The sequence below is a fragment of the Mustelus asterias genome, chromosome 19, assembly GCF_964213995.1.
Source record: "Mustelus asterias chromosome 19, sMusAst1.hap1.1, whole genome shotgun sequence".
In the NCBI taxonomy this organism is placed as follows: Eukaryota; Metazoa; Chordata; class Chondrichthyes; order Carcharhiniformes; family Triakidae; genus Mustelus; species Mustelus asterias.
In genome coordinates, this window is record NC_135819.1 from 44,501,980 (window position 1) to 44,517,817 (window position 15,838).

Here is a 15,838-nt window from a genome sequence, read left to right on the forward strand (position 1 = left end):
GGTATGGATATGAGAGGGTTGGCCTGGGAAGGATGGAATGTGGCTGGTAATGGCACAGGAAAGTACTGTGGGAAATGGGAAAGGTACACCATGATAGGAGTCACATGAGAAGAATGGAAAGGTCTGGGATAACATACCAAGTGACAGTAAAAATTTCACCACAAAGGCTTTGTTGGTCCATATCATAATACGGTGGATGTTATAATAAATACATCCTTCTCACTTGGGAGCTTCGCATGCAGTGGAGAAATATGAGAATGAAAGGGCATGGCAGTTGATGCATGTTAGAAATTATCTATTATTATCTATCATTCCACGAACTGTTATGTCAGGAGTACAACTTCCTACAAGCTGCATTCAAATTTACAACTTAACGACCAGAGAAACAAATGTTTTCAAAGCAAACAATTAAAAGGATAATGTGAGGTAGAAAATGAAAGTTGAGGAGGTGGGGAGGCTGCAGAAAGATTTAGACAGTTTAGGAGAGTGGTCCAAGAAGTGGCTGATGAAATTCAACGTGGGCAAGTGCGAGGTCGTGCACTTTGGAAAAAAGAATAGAGGCATGGACTATTTTCTAAACGGTGACAAAATTCATAATGCTAAAGTGCAAAGGGACTTGGGAGTCCTAGTCCAGGATTCTCTAAAGGTAAACTTGCAGGTTGAGTCCGTAATTAAGAAAGCAAATGTAATGTTGTCATTTATCTCAAGAGGCTTGGAATACAAAAGCAGGGATGTACTTCTGAGGCTTTATAAAGCACTGGTTAGGCCCCATTTGGAGTACTGTGAGCAATTTTGGGCCCCACACCTCAGGAAGGACATACTGGCACTGGAGCGGGTCCAGCGGAGATTCACACGGATGATCCCAGGAATGGTAGGCCTGACATACGATGAACGTCTGAGGATTGTGGGATTATATTCATTGGAGTTTAGGAGGTTGAGGGGAGATCTGGTAGAGACTTACAAGATAATGAAGGGCTTAGATAGGATGGACGTAGGGAAGTTGTTTCCATTAGCAGGGGAGACTAGGACGCGGGGGCACAGCCTTAGAATAAAAGGGAGTCACTTTAGAACAGAGATGAGGAGAAATTTCTTCAGCCAGAGAGTGGTAGGTCTGTGGAATTCATTGCCACAGAGGGCTGTGGAGGCCGAGACGTTGAGCGTCTTCAAGACAGAAATTGATAAATTCTTGATTTCTCGAGGAATTAAGGGCTATGGGGAGAGAGCGGGTAAATGGAGTTGAAATCAACCATGATTGAGTGGTGGAGTGGACTCGATGGGCCGAATGGCCTTACTTCCGCTCCTATGTCTTATGGTCTTATCTTGTGGTTATATTTGTTAATGAGTCAGTGATAGACCACACAGAGATGGACAGACTTGCAGCAGGGTGTACAACCATTGCTGCTTACCAGGTATGTATTTGGTGGTGGATGTGGTTGTTGTCACTGTCTCAGGTTTTGATGTCGTTTCTATAAAGCAGAAAACATTTCAACCTGTGAAACTGCTCTGAGTCTCAGATTCTGCTGCATGTAGCTACGTACAGACATTGAAAAAATCAAATTGATTCCCTTCTTTGTTAGTTGATTTAAATAAAATTATTTTAGTTAAGAGGGGATACAACTATTTAATAGCTCGTTCAGCCAGGAAGTTAATTATACATTATAGATTTATTGGAATTGTTACATAGAATGAAGTTCTGATAAATATTGGTTCGCAATGCACAGTGGAAACCTCTTACAATCAGCAAAAGCACAGACTTGAATTCTCCAGGCAGGCAGTGGCTCTGAATATTCTCAGGCCAATTATACTCAGTCTCACTTCCCAGGAACCTCCAGCTCTAACCAGGCCTGAGGATGCCGTGTCGGTCAAAGATCCTAATGCTCAAATATTGTTAACATTGATCATCTGTCAATTGCCATCAATTTTCTCATGTGCAAGGGGTATTCTATTGCCTACTAAATAGGGAGAGAGAGAGAGAGATAGAGGAATAAATCTGTGGGAGACTCACAGAGATGTAGGAGATCTATAGACTGGTAATGGTGGGGACTCCAACTACCCAAATATCAATTGGGATAAGGTTAGAGTAAGTAGTAAGGAAGGGGAGGAATTTCTGAAATGTGTTCAGGAGAACTTCCCTGATCAGCACATTCTCAACCCAACGAGAAAGGAGGCCATTGCCAGATGTGGTGCTGGGAAATGAGGTGGGCCAACTGGACCAAGTGTCTGTAGGGACATATTTCAGCAATAGTGATCATCATATCATAAGGTTTAGATTAGTGACGGAGATGAACAAGGAAAAATCTAAATACAGAATTCTAAATTGGAAGAGGTCTAATTTCTACACGATGAATTCTAACCAGGACATAATGGAACCAGAGCTTCCAGGAGAAGTTATAAGGGAACACGGGGTGACCTTTAAAGAAGAGATGCCTTTGGTACAGGCTTGGTACATTCCAACAACGGTGAAAGGTAAGGGAGCCAAAACAGGGCTCCCTGGATGAGAAGGGAAATAGAGATTGTGATGAAGCAAACATGTCACATGATACATGTCAGAAAAATTCATGTCAGTTGAGATGGGAGATGAAGAGGAAAAGAAGGGAGGCAAAGGGAGAGTATGGAAATAGAATGGCGGTCAACATAAAAAGAAACCCAAAACTGTTCTACCAGAATGTAATTACTCAGTGGCTAGTCAGAAATGTAGTTCGTCTTGTGTCTTGGGGACCAGTTAGCTCAGTTGTCTGGACAGATAGTTTGTGATGCAGAGCGGTGCCAACAGTGCAGCTCAGGTTATTCATGAAGGCCTGCTGTCTCAACCTTACCCCTCACCTGAGGTGTGGAGGTCCTCAGGTTAAAATCACCACCAGGCAGTTCTCCCCCAAGGGGAGAGCAGCCTATGGTCATCTGGGACTATGGCGATTTTATGTCTAATAAGGTTCAAAGAGAATGATATCGACACTTTGAGGTGCAGGTGAAAGCCAGAATGCTCAATCAGTTATTTGTATTGGTGCTAATAAAGAAAGAGAATCCTGACAAAATATTGGCAGAAACTGAGACAACGAAGACAATAGTTAGTGTAAGAATTGAGAGGGAGAAGGTTAAGGAAGGCTGCTATGGCTAAGGGTGATGGTTTGGATGACTTGGATCCCAGGTTGCTAAAGAGAGTTGAAGGTTTGTTTTAATCTTAAACCTTCCTTAGATGGAGCTGGCTTAGGATTTGGAATCCATAATCAGGGAAACATTCACAAACATTTGGAGAGGTTTGGGTTAGTTAAAGAAAGCCAGCGTGGAATTGTAAAAGGAAGATCTTGCCAGGCAAACTCATTGATATTTTTTGCAAAAGTAGCAGAGGAGCTTGATGAAAGGAATATTGTGGATGTTGTCGATATAGATTTTAATCAAATGTTTTGCAAATTTTCACATAAAAGACTGATTAAAAAATTGAAGCCTATGGAATAGAAAGGTCAGTATCCAAACAGATAAAAAAAATTGGCTTAAGAACAGAAAGCAGCAAGCGGTGGTAGATGGTTCTCTTTTGGACTTGACAACAGTAGACAGTGGTGTTTGCCAGGTGTCAGTTCTGGGATCACTGTTTGTTTAACAATAAAGGAAAAATGAAAAGTTATATTTGCTGCTGAGTCAGTGACAAACCACTCTGAGCGAGAAAACAATCACATTTGGAGAGAGACTGGGAGCAAGGTATAAAACTGTTGCTGCTTACCAGGTATGTATTTGGTGGTGGATGTGGTTGTCGTCACTATCTCAGGTTTTGGTGTCGTTTCTATAAAGCAGAAAACATTTCAACCTGTGAAACCGCTCTGAGTCTCAGATTCTGCTGCATGTCGCTACGCACAGAAGTTGCAAAAAATGAATCCATTCACTTTTCTCTTTACTTAACAAAATTATTTTAGCAAATAGGCAATATAATTAATTAATAGCTCTTCAGCCAGGACATCAATTTTTCAAGGTAAGATTTGCTGGCGTTTGTCACATAGAATGGAGTTCCTGTCAATATTAGTTTTCAATGGACAGTGCAAACCTCTTAGAATAGACAGATGCACATCGACTTGAATTCTCCACATTAACAGCGGCTCTGACTGTTTCACTTCCCAGAGTCCTCCAGCTCGAAGCTGACCTGACAATGTAGTGTCAGTGGAAGGTCCTAACATTGAAATATTGTCCTGGCAACCTGCACCATCATATCCAGATTCATACATAATGCCGTTTCTATTCAACACAGAGCGTGAACTGCAGTCCCTGTCTCTCTTGCTAGACGATGACCATCTCCCCCAAGAGACAGAATCTACCCATAGTCCCCCAACAATCAATGGCTTTACCATTGCTGAATTTCCCACTATCAACATCCTGGGTGTTACCATTGACCAGAAACTGAACTGGACTGGCCATATAAATACTGTGGCTAGCAGAGCAGGTCAGAGGCTAGGAATCCTTTTGTAAGTATCTCACTTTCTGACTCCCCAAAGCCTGTCTACCATCTACAACGGACAAGTCTGGAGAAAAATGAAATACTCTCCACTTGTCTGGATGAGTGCACCTCCAAAACATTCAAGAAGCCTGGCACCATCCAGGACAAAGTTGTCCACTTGACTGCTACCCCTTCAACACACATTTAATCCCTCTACCGCCGATGAACAGTGGCAGCAGTGTGTACCATCTCCAAGATGCACTGCATGAACCCACGAAGGTTCCTTAGGCAGCACCTTTCAAACCCATGTTTTCAGCCATCTAGAAGGACAAGGGCAACAGATATCTGGGAACACCATCACCTGGAGGTTCCCCTCCAAGTCACTCACCATCCTGACTTGCAAATATATCGTCGTTCCTTGTTGTTGTTGTTGGGTTGTTGTTGGGTCAAAATCCTGGAATTCCCTCTCTAACAGCACTGTGGGAGTACCAACACCTCAGGAACTACAGCAGTTCAAGAAGGTGGCTCATCACCACGTTCTCAAGGGCAAGTAAGGATGGGCAATTAATGCTGGCCAGCCAGTGACACCCACACCCCACAAATGAATTTTTAAAAAATTCTTCATCCTCCTCATTCGAAATGGATTTAAGACAGCTACTCTATGTTTGATGACACTTCCAAATAGACTTGTGAGACAGTTTATCATAGTTTAGTTACACAACATTGCCACAGTGGTCCATATAACATCAATCTAGCATGTAATTTGACTGCTTGACTCATTTAGCATCAGGTTGTTTCATCAGACTGGTAATTCACTCATCATCTCAAAGATCAAAGGGGGTGAAGAGGGTGATATTCTGCTATCTGCAAGAGGAGGAGTCACACTGCAGGAAAACTACATTCCACAGACCAACCTACTGAGCACATACCACCAGACTCAGTTTTCTAGTGGGTATCAACAAAAAACCTGATAATATGGGCTGTATGGTGGCACAGTGGTTAGCAATTCTGCCTCACAGCTCCAGGGACCCGGGTTCGATTCCTGGCTTGGGTCACTATCTGTGTGGAGTTTGCACATTCTCCCCGTGTCTGGGTGGGTTTTCTCCGAGTGTTCTGGTTTCCTCCCACACTCCAAAGATGTGTGGGTTAGGTTGATTGACCATGCGGAATTGTTCCTTAGGTGTCAGGGGGACTATTAGGATAAATACTTGGGGTTTTTGGGATAGGGCCTGGGTGGGATTCTTGTCGGTGCAGGCTTGATGGACCGAATGGCCTCCTTCTATGATTCTTCTATGAAATCCTGTAGCTGAGCTCAGAACAGCGTGAAATAGTCAGAGAGATGGAATGAGATGGATTGGCTGTGACTTGCAGTCCATTATATTGCTTTACAACATCAGTATTGACAAAGTGTGACAAACAGGTTGTTCATTGACAGCATGTTATATATATATATAAAAATAATTTAACATACTCTTCTCATTAGGAGCTGGGCACTCTACGGGATGGTAGTTAACGCTCATTGCAAAAAAGTGTGAACTTGGGAGCGAAAGTACTGATTTGCTTCCCATTTGGGCAAACATGATGTCAGGAAGACGATTTGCTAAACAACTTCCAATAAATTACAACTTAACTGTCTAGGATGCAATCACTTTCCAAGCAAACAATTAGAAAGGGAAATGTGTGTGTAAAAGTGAAAGCTGTATGTTGTTACCCTTCAATGACAGGCCGCATGGAGCTAGTAAACAACCTATTGGAGACTAACTTAATGCAAGGTATGAAAGTGTTGTCCCTTATTAGGTACGTAGCTGGTGGTAGCTGTAATTGTAGCCCATGCCAGTGTTGGTAGCATTGTTTCTGTAGAACAGGAAAATCTTTCAACTTGTTACATTGCACACTGAAGCCCGTAGTATTCAGTTTAAAAACATATATTCTTGGTCATGTGCGGCAGAATAGCATTTGTAAAAACGAAATCTATTCACTTCTATCTTAATCTCTCAATAAGATTATTTTGGAGGAAAGGAAAGAGAACCATTCAAAGCGAACAGCCTTTGCCATCAGAGCATCATTTCCACAAATATAAAGGGTTGTGGGAATTGCTATGTCAATTGGACCATTAATGGAGTTCCTGCAACAATTAGTTTTCAATGGACAGTGGAAAGCTTGGGCAGATTTATATTGAACTAGCTATCCAAAAAAAAAAGAGTGGTTTTAAAACACTTGGACAACAATCCTGGCGCTGATACTGGAGCAACTCCTCCCAAGGCTCCAACATGATCTTAACAGAGTATACAGGGTCAATGGAAGGGTCTACCATTTAAGCATTTATGCTGTGGACCTGCACTACATTATTCAGTCACACGTCATGTTACTGCTACTATTCATTATGAATAGGGAGTAAACAGTTGATCATGTCGAGCTAGGCACCAGTCACTTTCTTGATGTGAGTGTGTCCGCAGTATATTAGTTATAATGCAAAAGAAATTTTAGTCCAAAAAGAGGAGATGGTTCAGGTAAGAGTTAAATTGCATGTGAAACAATGCCGGACAAATAGTTGAAAATACACTAATCATCTTATTGCTATTCACTTCTCTAATTGATGTATTAGCCCATGTATTTGATATGGACCAATGACTCGATTAAAATGACAGACATTGTCTTATGAATCAGTGCATCTTTTGGGCAGACTATTACTACAATAATTTCTAATTTGGATCTACTATTGCTTTATCAGCTTGATGCATTATCTGTGTCGGATGTAGGATTTTCACTCATATAGGGCAAGTTTGTTCAAAGTGTTTTTGTTCTAAAAGAGATGTGTATTTTATTTATTCATTCATGGGACATGGGCGTTGCTGGCTGGCCAGCATTTATTACCCATCCCTGACTGCCTGAGGACAATTGAGAGTCAACCACTTTGCTGTGGCTCTGGAGTCACATGTCAACCAGACCAGGTAAGGACGGCAGATGACCTTCCTTAAAGGACATGAATGAACCAGATGGATTTTTACGACAGTCGACAATGGTTTCGTGGTCATCGGTAGATTCTTAATTCCAGATATTTTTTATTGAATCCAAATTTCACCATCTGCCTTGGCGGGATTCGAACCCTGGTCCCCAGAACATTCTAGCTGAGTTTCTGGATTGATAGTCTAGTGATAATAGGCCATCATCCCCTTTACACGCAAATATCATTTTTACCAGGAGTGGTGGTTGTAGAGGTGGTTTCAGGCAGATAGGTTGTTGTCCGTTGTGTTGTGGTTTGTGGCTCACAGCAAACGCGGATTTGATAATCATAACAAAACTTCCTGTCCAGCGAAGCACTTTCGCTGTAAACACAGACAAGTCCTGTGTCTTTGTCACAGGTCACATTGTCCGTCGATTCACTTATTGGCCTCTCCGGGTAATCAGCAAATTGACATTGGATTTTATTAATTGCATCAGAAGAGGAAGGGCACAGTTCATCGCGCATGGAATCCAATAACTCAGAATCGCCTGGGCTGTCCTCAGAAGGCGTCTGATCATTAATCCAAGGAGACCATTCACCGTTACATTGCTCCTCTGCAAAATAAGAAGTCTGGGCTTACTGAACCTGCCTTTAAACAAGTTAATTAACAAGAAATACAAAGATTAAAATGGCACAGCAACCTCTCTCAATTTGACGCCATATTCTTTCAACGTCATACAGCATAGAAACAGGCCCTTCAGCCCATCATGTCTATGTCAACCATCAAATACCAATCAAAATCATCCCATTTACCAGTCCTTGGTCATTAGTCTACTGTGCATTCAAGATTTAAGTGCTTGTCCAGATGTTTCTTAAATGTTGCAAGGGTATCTGCCTCCATCACCCTCTCGGGCAGCGCATTCCATATTTCCATCGCCCTCTGGGTGAATCATCCCCCTCTAAACCACTTACTCCTCACCTTAAACCTATGCCCTCTGGTCTTAGACTCCTCTGCCATAACTAAAAGATTCTGGTCACCTCATTACAGGAAAGATGTTGAAGCCATTGAAAGGGTGCAGAGGAGATTTACAAGGATGTTGCCTGGATTGGGGGGCATGCCTTATGAGGATAGGTTGAGGGAGCTTGGTCTCTTCTCCCTGGAGAGACGAAGGATGAGAGGTGACCTGATAGAGGTTTACAAGATGTTGAGAGGTCTGGATAGGGTAGACTCTCAGAGGCTATTTCCAAGGGCTGAAATGGTTGCTACGAGAGGACACAGGTTTAAGGTGCTGGGGGGTAGGTACAGAGGAGATGTCAGGGGTAAGTATTTCACTCAGAGGGTGGTGGGTGAGTGGAATCGGCTGACGTCGGTGGTGGTGGAGGCAAACTCGTTGGGGTCTTTTAAGAGACTTCTGGATGAGTACATGGGATTTAATGGGATTGAGGGCTATAGATAGGCCTAGAGGTGGGGATGTGATCGGCGCAACTTGTGGGCCGAAGGGCCTGTTTGTGCTGTGCTGTGGCTTTCTATCTATCCTTGCTATGCCTCTCATTATTTTATATACCTCTATCAGATCCCCCTTCAGTCTCCACTCCTCCAGGGAAAACAAACCCAGCCTATCCAGTCTCTCCTCATAGCTGAAACTTTCCATCCCTGGCAACATCCTGGTGAATCTCCACTGCAATCACGTTCTTCGACATTGTGACGTCCAGAACTGCACACAATATTCCATCTGTGGCCTAACCAATGTTTTATAAAGTTGTACCAACTCCTCCCTGCTCCGATAGTCTATGCGCCGGCTAATGAAGGCAAACATTCTGTATGCCTTCTTCACCATCTTATCTACCTGCGCTGCGACCTTCAGCGTTCTATGAATTTGTACATCAAAGTCCCTTTGTTCCTCAATACTCCCTAGGGACCTACCATTCATTGTGTATATTCCACCCTTATTGGACCTCCCAAAATGCATCACCTCACACTTATCAGGATTAAATTCCATCTGCCATTGCTCTGCCCAATTTACCAGCTGATCTATATCAGTCTGTAGTCTTAGACTATCCTCCTCGCTATCAACAACACCACCAATTTTCATGTCATCTGCAAACTTACTAATTATACCTATTACATTCCAATCCTGCACGGTGGCACAGTGGTTAGCACTGCTGCCTCACAGCGCCAGGGACCCAGGTTCAATTCCGGCCTTGGGTCATTGTCTGTGCAGAGTCTGCATGTTCTCCCCGTGTCTGCTTGGGTTTCCTCCGGGTGCTCCAGTTTCCTTCCACAGTCCGAAAGAGGTGCTGGTTAGGTGCCTTGGCCATGCTAAATTCTCCCTCAGTGTACCCGAACAGGCGCCGGAGTGTGGCGACTAGGGGATATCCACAGTAACTTTGTAGTGTTTATTAGTGTCACAAGTAAGCCTACTTGTGACACTAACAAATAAATTTTAATAAACTTTATTCAAGTCATTAATGTATATAACAAACATCAAGGGTCCCAGCACTGATCCCTGTGGTACACCACTGGTCACAGGTTTCCAATCACAAAAGCAACCCTCCTCCATCACTTTTGGCTCCTATTAACAAGTTAATTTTGGATCCAATTGGCAACTAACCTTGGATCCCATGGGCTCCAACCTTTTGGACCAACCTTCCCTGTGGGACCTCACTGAAGTCCATGTAAACCATATCAACTGTGCTACTTTCCTGAACAGTTGCAGTCCATGTATCCATTCAGTCTCACATTGCAGTTAAGAAGAGTGGTTTTAGGATGTTGACCCCGTGATAGTGAAGGAATGGTGATATAGTTCCGAATTAGGGTGTGCAGTTGACATTCACTGGGAATAGTGCTTCAGATAACTTATTACATTCCAGCTCCACAATTTCATCGCAATGATGCAAAGACGACCAATCCAGTACAACACTGTTCATCTAAGCACTAAGGTGCTTTCCATGTTCATATTCCTACTTCAGAAATCAATGGGTTAATTTTCATTTACGTGCGAGAGAGAGAGAAAGAGCGGGGAAATGAAATTCCAGGGAAGAATTTGAGAGTCTATTGAGAGAATTCTTTTCCTGGTTTGAAACAGAAACCACCCCGATATTTGATAACTGCAGAATTGCTATTTAATAGGAATGTATAATACAATGCCCCCACGTTGCTTGGGCTGCACATAGGATTTGTACCCTGTTCTGCTAAACATGATGCGAGGAACATAATTTCCTAAAATTGAACCAAAAATTTACAAAATAAGGAACAGCTTTGCAAACATTTTCAAAGCAAACCAATTTGAAGTAGAAAATTCAAAGCCACATTTATAAAATAATAAAACAGACCACATAAAGTTAGAATCGAATCCATTCTGAAATAGACTTAGCACAAGATATAAAATCGCTGCCAATTACCGGTTGTGGTGCTGCTGGTGGGCACGGTTGAAGTTGTTGTCACAATCGGCGTTGTAGTTTCTGCAGAGGAGAAAAATATTTCAACAGTGCACACTGAGGATTATAAACTTACCTTTCTATTGCATGTAGCTAAGCACAACATTTCTAAAAATTACACCTATTCAATTGTATACTCAGTACACTCAATAAACTTAGCGTGGAGAGAATAGAACTACTTAATAACCCACATTCATACACTAATTGCACAAGTGAACAGTTGATGGAATTGTCACATTGATTTGCTACAGTGCAGAAAGAGGCCATTCAGCCCATCGAGTCTGCGCCGACCACAATCCCACCCAGATCCTATTCCCATAACCCGACATTTTTACCCTGCTAATCTCCTGGCACTAAGGGGCAATTGAGCATGGCCAATGCACCTAACCCGCACATCTTTGGACTGGAGGAGGAAACTGGAGCACCCAGAGGAAACCCACACACTATTTCAGACAAGCAGTCCTTGAACTTATGACACAACTTGTTCCTGAAAACTATGTCATGTCAAAACATCATAAGTGTGAACTGATTTTCACGTAGGTACACAATGATAAAAACAATCAACTGGTTCATGACCACATGTCAATGTTCATCCTTCAGGATTATTTGTGCATCCATGTATTGGTCTCAGGTAGTTGGAAACTTCTTGTCTGAAGCTATTTGTCAGCCAACAGGTCACTGCAGGAGATTTGACCACATGAATACACTCGCAGATGAGCCTCACATATTTACTGCGCTCTCACTGAAAGTGTCTGCCTAAACAAGACACACAAAACCAAGACAGACAGCACTGCCTCTCCCACTCTCCGTCCACCCATCGTCCTGTCCGTCTCTGGCCCCATGTCTCCGCACTGTGGGGTCACATTTTTCCAGGAAAATCGGACGGCGGTTTCACCGATTCCACAGACTTGTTCAGGTTCTGCGACTGAATAATATACAAGGCAGGTGGCATAGAGCATTGTATTGTCGAAGCCAGCATCGTAAAGCCGAAACAACATGCAGATTTATAAATATCCTAAGTGCCATTCATTTTAATTCGAACATCGAGGGATGCTTGTCGGGATATATTTGATAATATACACTTCTTGTTTGAAGCTTCGACACTGGGGACATATATCAGTTTATGCAAGTGGATGCACCCTGCAGGATTTTACCACAACTGGTACCAAATCCCTAACATACATCTTATTTCCACTAAACAATAAATTAGGAGCCCCATCTCTTAAAAGCTGCGTAAACATTACCAGAAAACAAAAATAATACATTTTCAAACCAAATAATTAGAATGGAATATCTGTGGTAAAAAGGTGAAAGTTTTATTTCATTACGTATTCAGTGACAGGCCACATGGAGTTAGAAAATAATCCATTTGTGGAAACCGTCTTGATGCAAGTTATTAAACGGCACTTACCCACTTTGGGGGTGGGGGTGGTGGTGGATGCAGTTGAAGTCGTTGTTTCAATGAGTGATGTAGTTTCTACAGAAGTGAAAAATATTTCAAACCATTACACTGAGACTCATCTGTACCAGATTTATATAGACTTACTTTTCTGCTGCAGGTAGATAAGCATAAAGTTCCTGAAGATTATAGCTATTCTCTTTATCTTAGCGTACCCAATAAATGTACTTAGTGGAGACTGAATAGAACTATTTAATGAACCACATTCAATATTCTATTTAGTGTAAGAGTTTCCGGAATTGTTACACGGATTTGATTTCTGATTTGATTTATTCTTGTCACATGTATTAGCATACAGTGAAGAGTATTGTTTCTTCCGTGCTAGACAGACAAAGCATACCGTTCATAGAGTACATAGTAGAGAAGGAAAGGAGAGGGTGCTGAATGTAATGTTACAGTCATATGTAGAGTGTAGAAAAAGATCAGCTTAATGCAAGATAGGTCCATTCAAAAGTCTGATGGCAGCAGGGAAGAAACATTCAAAAATAATTAATTTGTGGAGGTAGATTTGGTGCAATTTAATTCAAAAACTGCTGTCACTTACCAGGCATGTAACTGGTGGTGGAGGTAGTTTTAATCATTGTCCACGTTAGTGGTACAGTTTCTATGTCGCAAGAAAAATATTGCTACACCACTCAGTGAGCCTTGCCTGTACCAGGTTTGAAAACATACTTTCCTGCTGCCCGCAGCCAAGCACCCAAATTTCAAACTTCTAGACACTTTGGTCGGGATTCTCTGATCTCATTCCCCCGCCCACCGCACGCCCCCCGCCCGCCCACCCCCCACCGCTGTCAGCAAGAACAGACAATTTCTGTCGTATGGAGAACTGCTGAGGACGCTGGGTCTGTACTTGTTGGAGTTTAGAAGGATGAAGGGGCAATCCTATTGAAACTTACAGGATACTGCGTGGTTTGGATAGGATGGACGTGGAGAGGATGTTTCCACTAGTAGGAAAAACTAGAACCAGAGGGCACAACCTCAGGCTAAAGGGACGATCCTTTAAAGCAGAGAGGAGGAATTTCTTCAGCCAGAGAGTGGTGAACCTGTTGAACTCGTTGCCACAGAAGGCTGTGGAGGTCATTGAGTGTCTTTAAGACAGAGATAGATAGGTTCTTGATTAATAAGGGGATCAAGGATTATGGGGAAAAGGCAGATGAATGGGGATGAGAAAACTATCAGCCATGATTGAATGGCGGAGCAGACTCAATGGGCCGAGTGGCCTAATTCTGCTCCTATGTCTTATGGTCTAATGGTGCTCAGCCGAAACTCCATTCACTGCAGCGAGACCGGAGAATCCCAGCCATGAGCAAAGTAGGAGAATTCTGGCCTTCATCTCAGTCTCGATCACAAAATTATTTCATCAGTTAATCCACAAGGCAAAATAATTTGTCAAACCTAATTTGGTAGCCCATTCCACTTAGCGCTGGCCAAAGCTTTCTGGCCCTTCCCGCTGCGGAATCTTCTGGGATCCCACTAACGTCTACGGTACTTTGTGTGGCTTGCTTGTCCCGCTGTTGAGGAATCTGCCCGGTGGGAGGTTGCCATTGGCAGAACTGGAAGAACCTGCTGGCAGGAACGGCCAGAATCCCAGAATTCCTGTCTTTGTCCAATGTTCTGATTGCCCACTGGGTTGATTTGCTGGGCAGATCACACAAAGGCATGAGAGGCACATGCAGAACTGGAGTGTACGTCATGGGCATGGCTGCCAACACTGGATGACAGCAGCAGTGGGTGCAGGGAGATGGTGGAGTAAGAAGGTAAAGAGAGCCCAGCTCTCTAGACGGACACACGAGGACGGCCTCAACCGGGATATTGGGTTCATGTCACACTATTTGTAACTCCCACAGTTGCGTGGACCTGCAGAGTTTCACTGGCTGTCTTGTCTGGAGACAATACATATCTTTTTAGCCTGTCTTGATGCTCTCTCCACTCCCATTGTTTTGTTTCTTAAAGACTTGATTAGTTGTAAGTATTCGCATTCCAACCATTATTCATGTAAATTGAGTCTGTGTCTTTATAAGCTCTGTTTGTGAACAGAATTCCCACTCACCTGAAGAAGGGGCTTAGAGCTCCGAAAGCTTGTGTGGCTTTTGCTACCAAATAAACCTGTTGGACTTTAACCTGGTGTTGTTAAACTTACTGTGTTTACCCCAGTCCAACGCCGGCATCTCCACATCATAGACGGATCAGGACAGGAAGGATGGTATGTCGGGAGTGGCATGAGATGGGGGAATCATATGGGAGGAGGGGAGAGAACAGGAGGGGATAGCGTGAAAATAAAAAGGGATAGCATGGGAAGTTTGCGATTGGGAACAAGGTGGCATGGATGCAGAAGACATAGAAAGAAGGGCTAGATTGGCTGAGAATGATAGGAATGAAAGAAATGGGATGGGTATGGATATGAGAGGGTTGGCCTGGGAAGGATGGAATGTGGCTGGTAATGGCACAGGAAAGTACTGTGGGAAATGGGAAAGGTACACCATGATAGGAGTCACATGAGAAGAATGGAAAGGTCTGGGATAACATACCAAGTGACAGTAAAAATTTCACCACAAAGGCTTTGTTGGTCCATATCATAATACGGTGGATGTTATAATAAATACATCCTTCTCACTTGGGAGCTTCGCATGCAGTGGAGAAATATGAGAATGAAAGGGCATGGCAGTTGATGCATGTTAGAAATTATCTATTATTATCTATCATTCCACGAACTGTTATGTCAGGAGTACAACTTCCTACAAGCTGCATTCAAATTTACAACTTAACGACCAGAGAAACAAATGTTTTCAAAGCAAACAATTAAAAGGATAATGTGAGGTAGAAAATGAAAGTTGAGGAGGTGGGGAGGCTGCAGAAAGATTTAGACAGTTTAGGAGAGTGGTCCAAGAAGTGGCTGATGAAATTCAACGTGGGCAAGTGCGAGGTCGTGTACTTTGGAAAAAAGAATAGAGGCATGGACTATTTTCTAAACGGTGACAAAATTCATAATGCTAAAGTGCAAAGGGACTTGGGAGTCCTAGTCCAGGATTCTCTAAAGGTAAACTTGCAGGTTGAGTCCGTAATTAAGAAAGCAAATGTAATGTTGTCATTTATCTCAAGAGGCTTGGAATACAAAAGCAGGGATGTACTTCTGAGGCTTTATAAAGCACTGATTAGGCCCCATTTGGAGTACTGTGAGCAATTTTGGGCCCCACACCTCAGGAAGGACATACTGGCACTGGAGCGGGTCCAGCGGAGATTCACACGGATGATCCCAGGAATGGTAGGCCTGACATACGATGAACGTCTGAGGATTGTGGGATTATATTCATTGGAGTTTAGGAGGTTGAGGGGAGATCTGGTAGAGACTTACAAGATAATGAATGGCTTAGATAGGATGGACGTAGGGAAGTTGTTTCCATTAGCAGGGGAGACTAGGACGCGGGGGCACAGCCTTAGAATAAAAGGGAGTCACTTTAGAACAGAGATGAGGAGAAATTTCTTCAGCCAGAGAGTGGTAGGTCTGTGGAATTCATTGCCACAGAGGGCTGTGGAGGCCGAGACGTTGAGCGTCTTCAAGACAGAAATTGATAAATTC

At 43.0% G+C, this 15,838-nt stretch overlaps 1 protein-coding gene across 1 annotated transcript in view; it reads right to left on the bottom strand.

Moving 5' to 3' along the window:
• The window catches only part of LOC144507484 (mucin-5AC-like), a 229,113-nt gene that overhangs the window by 119,998 nt on the left and 93,277 nt on the right, over positions 1–15,838 (bottom strand). Inside the window, exons 35-36 of the mRNA XM_078234610.1 lie at positions 12,214–12,279; positions 10,767–10,826 (exon numbers count right to left, since the gene is read on the bottom strand). Of these exons, the coding sequence (XP_078090736.1) occupies positions 10,767–10,826; positions 12,214–12,279 (126 nt within the window). The remainder of the gene's footprint in view (positions 1–10,766; positions 10,827–12,213; positions 12,280–15,838) is intronic.